Below are 17,620 nucleotides of genomic sequence, written 5' to 3'. Positions count from 1 at the left end.
TGCTCCACAGCATGTGGGAATCTTCCTGGAGCAGGGCTCGAACCTGAGTCCCCTGCATTGGCAGGCGGATTCTTTACTGCGCCACCAGGGAAGTCTCTAGCTAAGGTTTTAACAGTTGTTTTTTCCTCTCCATCCTCCCTCCACCCCCACGCCCCCCTTCTCCCCTCCCATTGCTCTTCTTTTGGTCTCTGGCCATTATGAGTTCTGAAGCAGGGCCAGGTCCCCTTGGGAGCCCCTAATATGCCCGGCACTAGGCAGATATACATGCAAGTCCAGTTCTGGCCATGGGACGGTACTTTAGGAAAACGGAAAAAAAACAGTCTTGTATCTGGCCCTGCTTCAGTTCCTCAAAGTGAAGATGACATTTCTGGTAAGCAGTTACAATTAGATTTTTAGAGCCCTGGGTTTTCAAATAATCACATGCAGGATTAAGAAAGATAATTTAAAATGTTTAATTCTGCCTGATTAGCTGGTAATTGAGGTGATCTGCTAATGTGGAAGTAATGTAATAGAGTTAATATGCCCCCCGGCATGACAGATGTCTTGTGCCTTGTCGATCAGTCTCTTTAGCAATTACCTTGTCCTCTGTCCTTTTTTTTTTTTTTTTTTTGATAGTCAGTGAACTTCTTTTTGTCATCGTCATCCTTTCTGGCAGCCAGAGTCAGCAGACCTTGCACAGACATCATGCCCATTTATTGGTATCATTCCTAAGTTTTAGATGGCTATTTCAGGGCTTCCCTGGTGGTGCAGTGGTTAAGAATCCGCCTGCCAATGCAGGGGACACGGGTTCGAGCCCTGGTCCGGGAAGATCCCACATGCCGCGGAGCAACTAAGCCCGTGCGCCACAACTACTGAGCCTGCGCTCTAGAGCCCACGAGCCACAACTACTGAGCCCGCGTGCCACAACTACTGAAGCCTGTGCACCTAGAGCCTGTGCTCGGCAACAAGAGAAGCCACTGCAATGAGAAGCCCATGCACTGCAATAAAGAGTACCCCTGCTCGCCACAACTAGAGAAAGCCCATGTGCAGCAACGAAGACCCAATGCAGCCAAAAAAAAAAAAAAAAAGACGGCTATTTCAGAGCCTCATTTGGATATGGATTTTCTTTATTCTATGATGCCAATTTCAGAGGTGTCATTTACCCTCTGTAAGATTTCTTTTCTTTTTTTTTTTTCTGGCCTCGCCTTTCTATGACTCCAGGGAAAACAATCCTAGGATATGTTTTAAAATGGGAAACTGGGTAAAAGTGCCTATGTGACCCTTTGTAATCCAAAGCTTCCTCCCCCAATCCTGCTCTGTCCCTAGGCAGTCACTGGCTTGCTTCTGTTCATTATAGATAAATTTGTGTTTCCTAGACTTTTATATAAATGGAATCATGATATACGTACTCTTTATTGTCTGGCTTCTTCTGCTCGGTGTAATTATTTTGAATTCATCTATTTTATTGCTGTATAAATAGTTAATACCTTTTTATTGTTGAGTAGTGTTCCATTGTACGGACATAGCACAATTGTTTTATCCATTCACTTGGATGGACATTTAGGTTATTTTTTGTTTTACAAATTAACTATTTGTAAATATTACAAATAAAAATACTGTGAACAACTGTTAAAAAAAATGGGAAACTGGGTAATTATTTTGTTTGCAAATCATTAAAAAAGAGCATTTGTATCTGAGATTGATTGTTTCCCTTGGCACATTCAGTGTGGCACTGAAGGACTATAAGGAATCCTGTAGATCTTCTAGTGCCCTGAGAACACTGGAGCTCAGTGAGGCTAAGTGACTGTAACACACATACTAGTTATTTTCCCAGAAGGAACTGGAACTCTTCGTTATTTCAGGAGGACCTGTTATTATATGCCAAGCACTGTATTAAGCATTGGGGTTGCCCAAAAATAACTCTCTGAGCTGGACCTTGAGGATGGGTAGGAGTTTGCTAGGCAGCGAAAGAGTAGTGTTTTTCCTTTCCTTAAACTGGAGAACTAGTTTGGGAAGATCAAAAAAAGAATTACATTTTCCTTAGCCTCTCTAGTTAGCGGTTCAGACCCTTACTTAAAGAAGTTTAATGAAAAGATATTTTTGTTACAGACTCTAGGAGTGGTGCACCTCTCTTCCTTGATCATTCAAAGACAAGAATGAATGAAGTGATCTGTGCCTGAACCTTTGGTATCTGGCCTGGCACCATCCCGCCACATTGCCACCCGTGCAGTCCTGCTCCTTGCCCTGTACAGGAAGGTGCTGGAGTTGAATGGCAGTGGGACCTGGGTTTCTCTCCAGTAATGTACAGAGCCAAGGTCATATCCACCCTGTGTGATGGTGAGTAGTGCAAGCTCCTGGTACGTGCTACCTGGTTATGCCACCGCCCCACCTCCCCACAGATATCCAGGTAAAGTGAACATTTAGGTACATGGGGACCTACTAATGAGCGCTAAGATGTACTGAGTGCTTACATGAGCCAGGCACTGTTCTTAGACTATATATGAGTTACTGCATTTAAGTGAGGCTGCACTGTACTGCACAAAGCAAGAGTGGAAGCTTCTGAAAATCTAGAGAAATGGAGCAACTTACAGAAGCCTATAGCATGACAAGTGGCAAGGAGTCAGTGCTGGAATGCCAAATAGAAGAGACTGGACACTAGGCAGACTGCCACCAAATCAAGAGGGTGTGGTAAGGAGGACACGGATGTCAGGGTCAGGCAGACAGGCAGACAGACCTAGAACCAATTCCTGGCTCTGCCAATTTACCAGCTGGATGACTCTGGGCAGGTTGTTTACCTTTGCGGGTATAACTTCCTCCTCTCTAAAGTGGGCATTAGCCTGTCTTGCAGGGTTGTTCTGAGTGTGTGAGAAAATGCATAAAGAGTCCAGCACAATGCCTGGCCTAGAGTAGTGCCCTGCTTTTCATTATTAGCCAAAGGATCCTTATGTCCCCAAGAATCTGTAAGAATCAAGGAATTTCAGAGGTTGAAGACGACTCAGAGATCACCCACTCCAGACACATCATGTTTGGATGCACAACCTGAGCCCCAGACATAATGAGTCATTTGCCCCAAACTGTCTGCTAGTTATTAGTTAAATCAGGATTAGAACCCAGGACATCATCTGCCCTTAGCCACCAGGACCAATGATTACAGTTGAACCATACGAAAAACTCTTGAGATATTTCACTAAAAAGGTGATTTAGGCTGATCCTGTTAGTTTGCCTCAGCTTATTACAGAACAGCTGATTTTCCAGCATTCACTTTAGGTCACTTCTGAAGCATGCTGATTTGCTTTCTTGCATATGTTAGTCTACTTGGGCCACCATAACAAAATACCACAGACTAGGTGGCTTAAACAACAGAAATGTATTCCTCACAGTTCTGGAGGCTAGAAGTCCAAGATCGAGGTGCTGGCAAGATAAGTTTCATTCTGAGGCCTCTTCTCCTGGCTTGCAGGAGGCCTCCGCCTTGCTATGTGCTCCCATGAACTTTTTGAATGCACATACAGAGAGACTGAACTCTCTGTTGTCTCTTCTTATAAGGACGCTAATCCTATTGGGATCAGGGCTTCACCCTTATAACCTCATTTAATCTTAATTACCTCCTTATAGGTCCTATCTCCAAATACAGTAACTTTGGGGGTTAGGGCTTCAACATATAACTTTTAGGGGGAGCACAATTCAGTCCAAGGGCTTGTGTTACATATGTTCCTCCATCCCTCATGAGCCCTTCCATTCAGGTCTGTTTCAAATCAGAGGTATATGTACGATGAAGTACATGAAATATTAAGTACCTCAACATGAGGCATCTCCTACAGCCTGGCCCCTTTTATAGCTCCTCCAGGTCATTCATTAGCCAAAGATCAAGAAATGTGGCAAAGCCAAAGTCTAGATCATTCATTCTGTTATCAGTTGAGAGAATGAGGGTTTAAGAGTTAAACCGAGATATATCAACAGACTCATTCAGAAAGAAAACTTGAACGTGAGTGAAGTTTCTCTGAAGACCTGCCGTGCATTTGAGTGATGAACAGAAACAGTGCAGCTTTGACATTTATTCTGATATTTCCAAAGGAAACTGTATAAAATAACATGTTTTTGAGGGAAATTTTTTCTTTAGAAAGATTAAGAAAAAAACTGTCAAAAGTGTGTAGTGAAATATCCAGATTTACAGAGGCTGAAGTGCTGTGGATCTGAAAGCCATGTGGATCTATTTCTTTGGCATCAGGACTCTCCATTCAGAGGTCATCCTAAGTCAAAGGGCTACTCAGCCTCCACATATAGAGGTTTGGGAAAGCTTGAGAGGTTCTTTATGAGATCAAGAGTGAACAGTGGCTAATTTGGCTCCTTTGTGAAAATAATGCCCAGTTTGCCCTTTGAGAAAGGATATCACCTATCTTACTTGCTAGATGTGGCTCCAAATAGTTTTTTGCTATGTCCCCAAATCATCTTTACTCCAAATTTCAAAGTAATACGTGAAAAATACAGGTTTATGGAAAAATGCAAACAATTCAGAAGAATATGGAGCAGAATGCAGAGGTCCTCCTTTTCAACACTTTCCTATCCCCCATCCTGTTCCCCTTCCCATGAGTAATGGGAAAGTTTGGTGGTTTTGTTTGTTTTGGATTTTAAATTATACTTTTACTTACAGATAGCTAGGCTTATTTTATTTTATTTTTAAATCAATGGTACCATACTATTATCATTTGACCTTCTCCTACTGATGATTATGTAGACCTGTCTAATCGATTTTTTGGTTATTACAAACAAAGCTGAAATAAACATTCTTGTACAAATATTTATATATGTGAACACTTCTGTAGGACAGATTCTTAGAAAGAGATATACTGGGTCAAAGGGAAAACGTATTTTAAAAATTGGTATTGTCAAATTACCTTCCAAAAACATTCTATGAATTTATACTCCCACCAGAACTATATGAGAGCATGTGTTTTTCCAATTTGTTTGGACTTTGACATTATCAGTCTTTATTTTTTGTTGACCTGATGGGCAATGAAGGGAATCTCACTGTTATTTTGATTTGCATATTCCTAATTTCTTGTAGGGTTGAACAGTGTCTCATTTCTTTATCTTTCGTATTTCTTCTTCAGTGAATTGCCTACTTACTTTATTCTAAGGAAATGTTTCATTTATTTTTGGGGATGTAGAGCCTTCCCATAATGACACACATTAATCCTCTGCTGTTGCAAATATTCAAGTTTGCTGTTAACAGATATTCCAAAGTACAGATATTCAAAATTATGCATAGAAAAATCTAGGTGGATTTACACTAAAATGTTAACAGTGGTTACATCTAAGTGATAGGATCATGAATATCTGACTTTTTTTTTTTTTGCGGTACATGGGCCTCTCACTGTTGTGGCCTCTCCCGTTGTGGAGCACAGGCTCCAGACGTGCAGGCTCAGCGGCCATGGCTCACGGGCCCAGCTGCTCCGCGGCATGTGGGATCTTCCCGGACCGAGGCACGAACCTGTGTCCCCTGCATCGGCAGGCGGACTCTCAACCACTGTGCCACCAGGGAGGCCCCGGACTTTTTTATACCTTTCTGTGTTGTCTGCTCTTTTCTCCTCTTGAACACTAACCATGTATTAATTTCATGAGTAGAAAGTAAAAAAAATAATAGAGTGACTGGTGGGGTGAAGGTGATGCAGGCTCTCAAAGCAATTCTAAAAGAGCATTTCGCAAGGTACTTTGAGTATTGGCAGTATCAGTATATACTTAATTCTCCTAAGTCAAAATTTGAAGGAAACAACAGTCACTTCTTGGATAATAAATTGATATGGAGATACAGTTAGTCTTATTATTTTATAGTTACCTCTTTAGCACCGAAGATTCTATCATTCTTTACCCACTGTATTTTATGGCCCAACCCTTTCTGAAGTATTGCCAATCAACAGTGAGGGGCACTCAAACATTTTGGCTATAACAGAAGCTTCTGGACAGAAATGTGCAAAATCTCTATTCAAGGACAAAATGGCTACTGAGCTACAAAGTCCCCTCAGCAACTCCACCAATTATTAACAAATGCAAGGAATGTACATGTTGATCAGAAAGAAGGAGGCGGGAGAAAGAAAGAATGGTTTGCTGGGGAACCACAGTTTAAGGAGCGTCACAAAGACTACCTCTGGCAGTGCCATGGGAGACCTGGTGAGTACTCAGTCCTCTCAGCAAGACTGTGGCTCAGCAGGAAACAGTGTCTGAGTTTGCCGGAGTTGAGAAACATCTTTTGAGAGCACCTAAATTCAATCGTTCTACTTACATCTGACAAAATTAGTTTGGCTTTCCAGTGGCCAGGTGGCTGGGGATGGGAAGAGGGTGTAGGCTGGGGGGAAGGTCACACCAAGATGCAAATAATGGCACTTCGGATGTTGGATGACTGAACTGTCATTCTGGATGGTACCTCAGAAGTGGATTAATGGGAGCCTATGCTTGTGAGCAGCCTGGATGGCAGAAGGCCAGACCCCAGGATGGGGGGAATACACCAAGGAGGAGTTACCTTGGAAAACTGTGGGTAATCCACCAGCCCCAGCAATCACCCTGCCCTCATGAGTGCTTCCACGCCAACTGGGACTGAAATGATTCCACTTCCTACTGGTGCAGTCTCTAGTTTGGAGCTGCTTCTCCAGCCCCAAGTTGTCCCTTGGGGACATCCATGCAGCTGGGCTGATGCTGCCTCATGCCTCACCAATAACCGTGAATACTACACGACTCAAATGCAATGGATAGAAAGAAAGAGGAATAAAAAATAGGGACAATGAGTCCCCCCTGCCCCTTGCCTTTGATTACTCTGGCTTTACATATCCTGAATTATGATGATTTATTACAAAGTGAGTGATTCTTGAGAAGACAGATTTAGCTTAGGGGCTGAATTCTTGAAATTAAGAGTGTCAGTGTAGACTTTAGGACTTAACCATTTACATGAGGAAATTTATAAATCAGGAATTTTACAGAGCTTATAGGCCAAGGATAATTAAGGTTACAATATATCACACTATCACAGTAATCCTAAAGTGTCACCATGCTTATATGTGTGTAACTCTGACTATGGAGCGAATATTCAGTGCAGTCATGGACACAAGAAGGCAAAGCCCCTGACCTTCAGGTTGCAAGGACTTGAGTGAGGACATGAGCGCCAGAGATGGGAGAAGAGACACATCTGTCATGTCTTCCAAACTGAGCCGAGGACATCTGCAGCTACTGCCACCATCTCACTTTAGTACAAGGGGAAAAACAGATGTAAAAATAGAGGCGATATATCCAACTATTAACACTGAGGCAAAACTGGATATAGCAGTCTGCAGAGGCACAGCGTAGAGCAGGCGATGGCTCCCGCTAGGGCAGGCTGTCTCCAGTGGACAACGTGCCAACTAACTAAAGAGGTTTCCACCATCCATGCCAGTATGATTGGCAAATAAAAACTGGCTATATTTAGGTTGCACAGCAGGATTGTTTTGTGAAGGTGTAACATCATAAGGGATGAGGAGGAGAAAAGAGAGAAGGTTACAAACTGCCTGAGAGCAAGTGACACCCTCCTGACAGGAAAGGGAAGGAGCCCATCTGTTGAGAAGAAAATGCCTCCCTGGGAGTTCCTCACTCACCAGGTGAATTAGCTCCTCTTTACCAGACTTATGAAGAAGCTGAACAGTTGTGTGCAGGACAGGCAAGAATTTTAATAATGAGTGCTGGACGAGAGGAGAAAGACAGCATGAAAAAGCTCAGGGAGACTACACCCAGAAAATAACTACCCTTGTTTCCTGTGTCACCTCGCTTCCACTGGGGGGATGTTAAGCGCCCAGTCAGTAGATTCAGTACAGCAATTAAGTAGAAGATTCTTTATCTAGAGAGTATCCACTCATTAGTGAAATGCCTTTTTGTTCTTTTTGTTTGTCCTTTGTCTTCTCAATTGAGATATCATACACATACCCTAAAATTCACCCTTAAAAAAGTGCACAATTCAGTGGTTCTGAGTATATCTACAAGGTTGTACAACCATCACAACTATCTAATTCTAGGACATTTTCATCAGCCCAAAGAGGAACCCTGTGTACATCAGCAGTCACTCCTCATTCTACCCTCTCTCCAGCCTCTGCTGTCAATTTACTTTCTGTTTCGATAGATTTACCTACTCTGGATATTTCATATAAATGGAAGCATACAGTATGTGGCCTTTTATATCCGACTTCTTTCACCTAGTGTAATGTTTTGGATGTTCATCCATGCCGTATCATGCATCAGTATTCCTTTTTATGGCTGAATAATGTTCTATCATATGTATATACCACAATTTGTTTCTCCATTTATCTGTTGATGAAAATTTGGTTTGTTTTCAATTTGGGGCTATTATGAATAATGCTGTGTGAACATTTGTGTATAAGGTTTTGTGTAACATATGTTTTTTTAATTTCTCTTGGCTATATACCTGGAAGTAGAAGTGCTGAGTCTGTTGTAACTCTAAATTTAACTTTTTGAAGCACTTCCAGAGCATTTTCCAAAGTGGCTGTACCATCTTACATTCCTATCAGCAGTGTTTGAGGGTTCTGATTTCTCCACATCCTAGTCAACAGTATCTGTTTTTGATTATAGCCATTCTAGTGGGTGTGAACTGGTATCTCATTGTGTTTTGCCTTAAAAAAAAAATCGAAGCCATCTGTATTCATAGTTTAAAAAGACAAAGCTTAAAGTGTAAATGGCCCATCCCTCTCCACTCCTATTTCTATGAGGCAAATACTTTAAATTCTTTTACTGGTTTCTTCTGATTTTATCTTCTATTTCTGGTAGTATGCTTATACTGTTGTCTTTTAAAAAAATCTGTTTTAGGTATTATCTCTTGAATTCCAACAATGGAAGATGAGCATTTAATTCTCTTATCTTCCCCTATGTGCACACAAATACACACTCACTTTATCTTTCCATTTTCACAGTATGATTATAATCTCTATTTTTGGTTAAATCAATAATTGGCACTTACATTGTTATGACTATGCATTCATAGCCATGTGGTGTACAAAATTTATATTTACTTAACCATACCTTTTCCCCTTAGATTCCAGATGACCTAGAGGAAAAAATTTGCTTTTTTTAAAAATTTCCTCAGTTTTCTACATATTAATTACTACTTCATCTTCAAATTCTACAAGAGCTAAAAATCTTTGTGCATATTCAAACACACTGGATATCTGGATATTCCACTATTGCTTTCTTTTTCCTTTTTTCTTTTTTGTTTCCGGGAGACGTTCCTTCCAGAGCCCGCCATGCTCCTGCTCTTCTCTGAACTGACGGGGCACGGGCTTCCTGCATAGCTATTGTCCTGGAACTTTCCTTCATCGTCACTGACTTCTCTCTTAAGTTGCATCACCTGTTTCCTGGATCTCATATCTTTCTGTCTTAGTTTTATCCCAGTTTACAATAGCATATCTTCCAGTAGCTTCTTTATTCCTCTATTCCTCCATTACCGTCTTGTTTTTGTTAAATATTTTCTAGTGTACCATTTTAATCGTCTTGTTTCTTTTAGGTGTTTTTTTTTTTTTGGTTCTTTTCTTAGTGATTGCACTGGTGATTCCAATTAACACCTTAATCTAGTTTAGATTAATACTAACTTAATTTCAATAGCATACAAAATTGTTTGTGGATGCTTTCATGCTACCACGGTAGAGCTGAGTATTTGTAGCAGAGCATGTATGCATATGGCCTGTAAAGCCTAAAACTTTACCATCTGGCCCTTTACAGAAAAAACCTGCTGATCCCGATCCAGCGTCCTGATCTTCCCGATCCCATTTTCTCTCTCCTGCCTCCAAGCATTAAGCAATCTGTTCTCTCTGAACTCTCACTGTGTTTCACCTTTCCTGAAACCTAGAAATTAACTGCAAGTGCTAAGGAACCAAATGAAAGAGCACAAAACTGTATCAGCAAAGTGTGAAAACCTCCTTGGTGCACATCGCTGTACATAAGATGCTCAAAGTTATAATCCATCATGATCTGTGAAATCCAATCCTTCAACATGAAATTACTGAGGATTATTACTACTGATTCAAATTTGAACAGTTCCAAGGCCAGTTTCTCCATCATTTAATCCTATGCCCAAGCAGTGCGTTTCTACATGAGTGTTCTGTGGTGGGCATGGGTGGTTTTACTCTGATCAGTATCCATTTCCCATCCTCTTATGAGAGTTCTTTGATTTTTATTTGACACTGGGGATGGGGGCATGATGTGAGGCACAGTGTGAGTAGGGTGCTGCCAGTGACCACCACCTGGAGGGCACCTGTCTGAGCTCAAAGCCCACCAAAAGGCAAGCAGAGCTGACAGAGAGAGCGTGAGCAAGTGAGTCTTCATGACACGGTTTAGCTTCTGCATTCTGCCGTACCTTCGAACCTTCCACTTATGTGCACCAAATAAATCCCTTGTTCTGTGTAAGCCGTTTGAGTTGTGTTCCTGGTGCTTATGAGCAAAAGGAGTCGTGACTGACACAGACTTTGAAAGCAGAGGCTGAGCCACTTCTGGGCAGTCACAGAGGTCCAATAGCTTCATGAGGACCCTTCGTTTTATTTTTAGCAAAAGAAGAACAAACTCTTCTGCTTTAGTTCAGGACCTGGAATAGTTTTAGTCTAATGCAGGATTGACTTCAGAACTAATAAGGAATCTCTCAAATTCAGGTTACTGTCCTTGACAAAACAGAAAAACTAATGGTTTCAGAAATAAATAAATATGATGAGAATAACATCGCCAAGTATAATTTATCAAATTCCTGATAAAACACATTTTAAAAGGCAATCAGGGGCTTCCCTGGTGGTGCAGTGGTTAAGAATCTGCCTGCCAATGCAGGAACACATGTTCGAGCCCTGGGCTGGGAAGATCCCATATGCCATGGAGCAACTAAACCTGTGTGCCACAACTACTGAAGCCCATGCGCCTAGAGCGCGTGCTTCACAACAAGAGAAGCCACCGCAGCAAGAAGCCCACGCACTGCAACGAAGAGTAGCCCCCCGCTCGCCTCAACTAGGGTAAGCCTGCATGCAGCAATGGAGACCCAACGCAGCCAAAATAAATAAGTAAGTAACTTAAAAAAAAAAAGACACACACACACACACACACACACACACAAAGGCAATCAGGATGTAATTTCATGTAATAAAGCATTCCTTGCACTTATCTATTTCAATGCATATTCTTAACTAAAACTTCATCAGATGCCCTTAGGCTTCTTTTTTTGATAAATGACCCACATTTTAAAGTCTTTTCTAAGCAAAGAAATAAACATATTTTATAAATAATAATATGTCAGTTTCTTATAGGTAAAAACTCTAAAATTTTTATTCTTCCTCAACTCTAATTTCTTGTCCTTGATGTTTACTTACTTTTCTAGTCTAGGCCATAAGCAAATAATTTTTACTTCCCCAGCTTTAGAGGAACCCTGAGCCTTTTTCTAACTTGTTTCCTTTTCATCCCTGCTCTGTAGCCGTGACTTGTCCACTTAACCTGCTTGTCCTTAACATAGCACCTCACACAAGTGTCTTAGTTTTGAACCTCCAGCTCTGCTACTTCCTTACATTAGGATCTAGAGCAAGTTTCTAAATCTGTAAAATGAGGATAATAATAGTACCTGCCTCATATGGTTGTTGTAAAGATTAAATGAGAGGTATGTGAAAGAGACACAGTAAGCACGTAGTAATGCTATTATTACTACAATATAATAACCAGTGGTCCTTGTGATTTCATTCCACACAAGAGGCTTGTAAGACCCAGCGATGTGTTTATTGTTTAAAATCTAGGCCCCATGAGGGCAGAGACTTTGTCTTGTTCATCACTATATATATGCACCTAATATATGACTGGCATATAATAGGTATTTAATAAATATTTAATGAATGAATGAATATAGGTAATATGGTTATAATTTTACTGATATTCCAATTTTATGGATGAGAAAACTGACTCAGAGAGGTTAAGTGACTTGTATAAAGTCCTACAGTGGGTTAGAAAAGGTTAAGATACAGTTCTCCTGCCTGATTGTCCGCTTCCCCCATATTACCTCTAAGGGCCTCTACCGCATGATCCAAAAATTCAGGTACAGTATCTTAGTTACTAAATGACGATTTTCAAGGGACAAAAAGGATTCTGAAATTGAAAAACCTACCGTAGTATCCACAGCCTTGACGTTCTCTGTGGGAATGTGCTTTGGGACAGGTTCTTTCTGTGACATCATCACACATCCTTCAGCACCTAAGGTGATGATTACAACCTGGCAGCCCCTTTCCATGAGCACCAACGCAGCCTTCCCAGCATCCGAGGGGCTACTGACCTCAAGGCTGGTCAGAATCTCAGCCTGAAATACATACAAAAAGAAAAGAAACTGGTGAGAATAAGTAACTGGGTCTGCTTCTAGATTAGATCTGTTTTTCTAGGCGATGTCTCCCTTCTTTTTCATAACAACCAATGCAGTGGGGAACTTTGGTAGATACTGGCTCAGGAAAATAAATAAAATAAAACAATAATAACAATGACAACAAAAAAGCTATAAAAGACATTCTTGGGACAACTGGGGAAATTTGAATGTGGCCTGAATATCAGATGACAGTATAGAATTACTGATAATTTTCCTAGGTGTGATAATGGTATTGTGGTTCCTCTTAGGAGATGCAAGCTGAAGTATTTAGGGGTGAGGGATCATGCCTACAACTTTCAAATAATTCAACCAAAACAAAAATAAATACACACAGGGGAGAGGGGAAGCCAGTGCAGCAAAATGTTAACAACTTTTTTGGTGGAGAGGATATGAGTATTCACTGTATTGCCCATTCAGCTTTTCCTTATTTGTGATGATTTTCATAGTAAAGAGTAAGGAGGAACAAAGAGAGTTTTACAAAAGAAATAAGGGAAGTGAGGAGGGAGGAAAAGAAGAAAGGAAGGGGCCACTGCCAATGATTTTTGGTATAAATCATACCCATAAATTTCACACTTAAATTCTTTTAGGCTTCTCTTGGGCCATAATGCCTTTTGCATATTACTAGTTTGCAGACCACTCATTTCTTTTGTTTTGCTTGAGCAAATGGAAGCAGAGTAGGAGAGGCTCTGATATACAGCAGAAAAAGCAATGTGCTGATGTTCAGAGACCTCCACTACTCACTAACTCTGGAAACTTCCCCAAGTCACATAAAGTCTGTAAAATGTAGGGCTTGGACAGGATCAGTAGTTTCCTCCTAGAATATAAAAAATCCTCTGGATGAAGTAGGGGTGAGGGGCTGCAGCCCTGCTTCCTCATCCCCCAGGTACCCGCCCAGCATCTCCAGGGAACCTTTATGGTTCTGGGATTGGCAGCTGAAAATTCACTGGACTAGATGCATTATATGATACTTTTTGACTTAGAAAGCTTATAACCAAATTTTGTCTTTTCTCTAATACAGTTTAATCACATACTGTCTCTTCCTAAGAATGGGTATATCCCTTCCTGTGCTTGCTCTGAATGTGCCCAGACTAACCCTTCTTGGTGCCTGTAAATCATCCCACAGTGTCTGCTCATTCTTGGTGTCAGTCTTCCCAGGAGCATGTGTTTCGTTAACTTGACCATGTACCCCCCAGCCCCGCCCTTACCATCTTTTCCATAGACCCTCCCTTTCAGTCTGTGTGGGTTATACTGTGAGGCCACTTTCTTTTTTCTTTTTATAAGTTTTGCATTGATCTTCATTACTGGGATATTTGTGTTGAGTTGGATAGTTTATTTTCAGAAATATCAATTTCTTCTGGTTTTTAAAAACGTTTTAAACAGCTATTCTTTAATGAAAAATCTTGAACATGAAAAATAATGCACAAACACTCATGTACCTACCACCCACCTTTAATACATTTTACTTTATTAAATTTTACTTTATTTGCTTCCAGTAGTTTTCTTTAAAGAAGTTAAATGATATCTTCCATATATATTATTTAGCATTGTACTTTTCACCTTAACATTTTAAAATTTGTGTTGATATATGTAGCTTTCTAAAAAAACTGCACTGTATTCCATACTGCAGATATATGCTACAGTTTAAACAAAATCTGTTTTCTTTTTCATGGACACTTTGGTTTTTTCCATTTTCCCCTTTTACAAGCATGTAATCCTTTTTCCTCTGGCTATGTAAAAATATTTTTATCTTTATTAAACCCCTTGATTTTATGCAGTTCCACTAAAATGTATGTTAGCAGAAAGTTATATTTATTTATCTTATGCGGTACTTTTAACACACTTCTGATCTTTTGAGAGCTCATGCCTTTTCTCAGTTCTAGAAAACTCCTTGCAGTTTTCCCTCTAACATAGCTTCTCTTCAGTTCCCTCCGTTCTCTTCTTCCTTCATTCCAATTTGACACATGTTGAAGCCTCTCAGGCTGCTAACTTCCTCTTTAACAGTTAAAACTATTTTTCTTTCCATGCTATTTTCTAGGTGAATTGAGTTTTCTACCTCCAGGTGAATTGATCAAGATTCTCTTTCAGTTCATGTCTGATGTTTATCTTTCTAATGAGTGCTTTAACAATTTTTCAATGACTTTTTCATTTTCAGGACTTCTAATTGGTTGGTTTTCATATTCACAGACTGTTTTTCTGTTTTTCTTTCACAATTTCTTCTCCTTTTTTAAAGAATGAGAGTCTTAATCATACTTATTTTAAAGTCTTCTTGCATTGTTTTATTATTTGAATTTCATCTTGGGCAAATTTCTCTTCAGATTGTTGATTTTGCTGGATCTCTAGCAGCAGTACATTTCTTCATCTGCAGGCTCACTCTGCTCGCAGTGAGTTGGAGAGTCTGCACATTTCACTCCAATCAGGTTTATCCCTGCCTTTCTAGTGGTTTTACAGCTGCATCCACTAGGTCCCCAAGGGTCTCTAAACCAGAGCCAGGTGTTAGGTCGGCAACAGAGAGTTCCTGTTCTGGGGGGTACTGGTACTAACTGCCAATCCAGTCACTAAGTCATCAGTTGGCTTGGTTTTCTTCCTGATCAGAGGCAGGCTCTCTGTCCTCCTGTCTCTGCAGGTTGGGAGCTTTCTATATGTTATAGCCTCAAGCAGCAGGCATAGCAGCTTCTTCCACTCTTTTTCCTTAGCAGGGAAGCCTTAGCCCAGCATCTCTGGTTTCTAGCCTGGGCACTGCTCCAGTCTCCTATGAGTGGCACACTTGCAGTGCCCATTACCCATGGGAGGCAAACTTCCACACACCTATGCCAGCTTCTGGGACTGGAGTACAGCACACCCAAGGCTGGATCTCTGTGATTCTGTTCCATTTCTGATCTGTGGAGTTATTTATCTTGTTTTTGAGCTTGTGAGTATATTTTCATTGTCTCTTTTAGTATTTATATATCAATGGTTTGTGTGTGGCACAGAGGGAATATCTTAAAGCATGAATTTACATTGTTATCATGATTAGAAGTCATCTATGAGAATGTTAAGCTTTAAAAATTTTTCTTTTTTCTATTACGTTTTTTAAAATTAATTTTTATTGGAGTATAGTTGATTCACAATGCTGTGTTAGTTTCTGCTGTACAGCAAAGTGAATCAGCCACACATATACATATATCCACTATGTTTTAGATTCTATTCCCATATAGGTCATCACAGAGTATTGAGTAGAGTTCCCTTTGAGATCAATTTCCTTAAAGACCAGAGTTCATTCATTTATTCATTCATTCAATAAGCATTTACTAGGTGCCAACTCTGTGCAGAGTACAATATAACAGATGATAATTTCTAAAGATAACTATCAATATATATCACATCATACATGCTCTTTTCACACTGTGACAATGACAACCTTCTATTGAGAGGTGGGGTACCAGGGTGGACTTTCCTACGTCAATCAATAGAGTGGGCCAGAAGAGATGCTGTGTGACTTCCAAAGCTAAGTCATAAAAGCCACCATGTCTTCTGCCAGGCTCTTGCGCTCTCTCTCCCTCACCCCTTCTCAGGAGACTGTATCTTGTTGGAACCTCGCTTCCATATGGTGAGGAAGCCCAGGCCACAAGCAGAAGCCATGTGTAAGTGTTCTGGCCAATGGCCAGCATCAACTAGCAGGCATGTGAGTGAAAGAAGGTTCAGATGATTCCAGTCTTTGAGTCTTCCAGATGAGACCCCAGATATCGTAGAGGAGAAACAAGCCATACTGTGTCCTGTCTCAATTCCTGATGCACAGATACCATGACAGACAATAAATAATTCCTGTTGTTGTAAGCTACTAGATTTGGGGGTAATTTATTATACAGCAATAGATAGCCATTGGGATACAACAGTGAATAAGAGATGTCTGTTCTTTCCCAGGAGAAGACAGAGGTATTGAACAAGCAGTCCAAGCTGTGATGAGTGCTTGAAGAATCATTAGAGATGCTCTGTAAGTATCTAGCAGGGAAATCTAAGCCAGTTTGGCATGGAGGGTAATCTAACTTCTTATTGTGAAATGGTCACTCTCTCCAGCAATTCCTGTTTCCTAGCACAATGCCTGGCCATGGTGGTTGCTCAAAAATATTGCATAACCTATTGTGGCTTCTTAAAATTAGCTTCCTTGTTGCAGTCTTCTTTCTTATTTCCTTTATGTTCTGAGAGATGAAGTTAATAAAAAGGCAGGTCAGGAAATCCTAGAAACCTTCATTCAGCCTTTGCACCAAATGAAAAACTAATAGTTCGTTAATTATAAACTTTCTCTGTATGTTGCATTGTATAATATGTCTTGCCTCCCGGTGTTGGAGGAGAGTGCTGGTCTAATACTGTTTGGCCTATAAGAGGGAAAATATTGAAATTTTCTTCCTAAAATGCTTTAGAATGGCACAATATGAATATATTGATAGAGATTTTATGCAGATATATACATTATGACCCTCAGGTGGACTGACACGGTGCTCCCCTAACAGAGTGGCCACCAGGGCTTCCCATGCATCAATGGAGAACCTCTGTCTGTCCACCAGTGTAATCACAGGGTCTTCACAACAGAATGCAAATGCTCCAGTGTTGTACATTAGTTAGCACTGCTTGATAAAACATAGGACTCTCAGTTATACTTGACTTTCAGATAAACAACAAATAATTTTATGGTATGTTTAGTATATTATTCCTTATTTACCTGAAATTCAAGTTTAACTGGGCATCCTGTATTTTTGTTTGCTATCTCTGGCAACTCTAATACTAACAGTAATTAGTCCATACAATATGGAATGATTAAAAAAGAAAACAGAAACTAATCGTATGAGGGCAGGGTGGGGACTAAAATTAGCTGAGGTTTGATAAATGCCCAATTATGGGTATGACTCAGGGAATCCTTTTTCTTCTAGGACTCACTAGTTTCCTTTTTTCTACATCCCAGTCATCCAAAAAAATCTGTTTTCATTATGCCCAAGAATTCACATGCAGTCAAGTTGATGAGGTAAGTCCTGATTCTTTGCTTTATCCACGTACATGAGTCTTTTGGTTTCTCAAGGAATGAGCAAAACCTTCCATCCTTACCTCACTTTCATTGCAGCAGAACACATCTGAGAGAGTGTAGAACTGGGGGTCTAGGTCAGCAATGGCAGGCGCTGGGTTGAACAGTGTTTTTACTACAAAGGAGTGAAAAAGGGGTTCAGTGGTTATCGTTTTTAACATGGTGCATTTATGGACATTGAGTAAGGGAAA

At 40.4% G+C, this 17,620-nt stretch overlaps 2 protein-coding genes across 7 annotated transcripts in view; one reads left to right on the top strand and one right to left on the bottom strand.

The window, feature by feature from the left end:
* RBKS (ribokinase) overlaps nt 1-17,620 on the bottom strand; it is a 74,032-nt gene that overhangs the window by 20,355 nt on the left and 36,057 nt on the right. For 4 of the 5 annotated variants that reach the window (XM_067703371.1, XM_067703372.1, XM_067703370.1 and 1 more), the window contains 2 exons: nt 17,453-17,544; nt 12,128-12,316 (listed from right to left, as the gene is read on the bottom strand). In XM_067703371.1, coding sequence (XP_067559472.1) covers nt 12,128-12,316; nt 17,453-17,544 — 281 coding nt within the window. Of the gene's footprint in view, nt 1-12,127; nt 12,317-17,452; nt 17,545-17,620 lie in introns of those variants that run through there. The other variant, XR_010934099.1, reaches the window with a different exon arrangement.
* MRPL33 (mitochondrial ribosomal protein L33) overlaps nt 1-17,620 on the top strand; it is a 70,654-nt gene that overhangs the window by 30,945 nt on the left and 22,089 nt on the right. For both annotated transcript variants that reach the window (XM_067703377.1, XM_067703378.1), the window contains 3 exons: nt 2,089-2,316; nt 16,277-16,346; nt 17,281-17,372. The gene's annotated coding sequence lies outside the window, so the exon portion shown is untranslated. The remainder of the gene's footprint in view (nt 1-2,088; nt 2,317-16,276; nt 16,347-17,280; nt 17,373-17,620) is intronic.

Source organism: Pseudorca crassidens, chromosome 14 (genome assembly GCF_039906515.1).
Source record: "Pseudorca crassidens isolate mPseCra1 chromosome 14, mPseCra1.hap1, whole genome shotgun sequence".
Classification (NCBI taxonomy): domain Eukaryota; kingdom Metazoa; phylum Chordata; class Mammalia; order Artiodactyla; family Delphinidae; genus Pseudorca; species Pseudorca crassidens.
The sequence above is the reverse complement of the archived record's forward strand: the minus strand, read 5'-3'. Positions and strand labels throughout refer to the sequence as shown.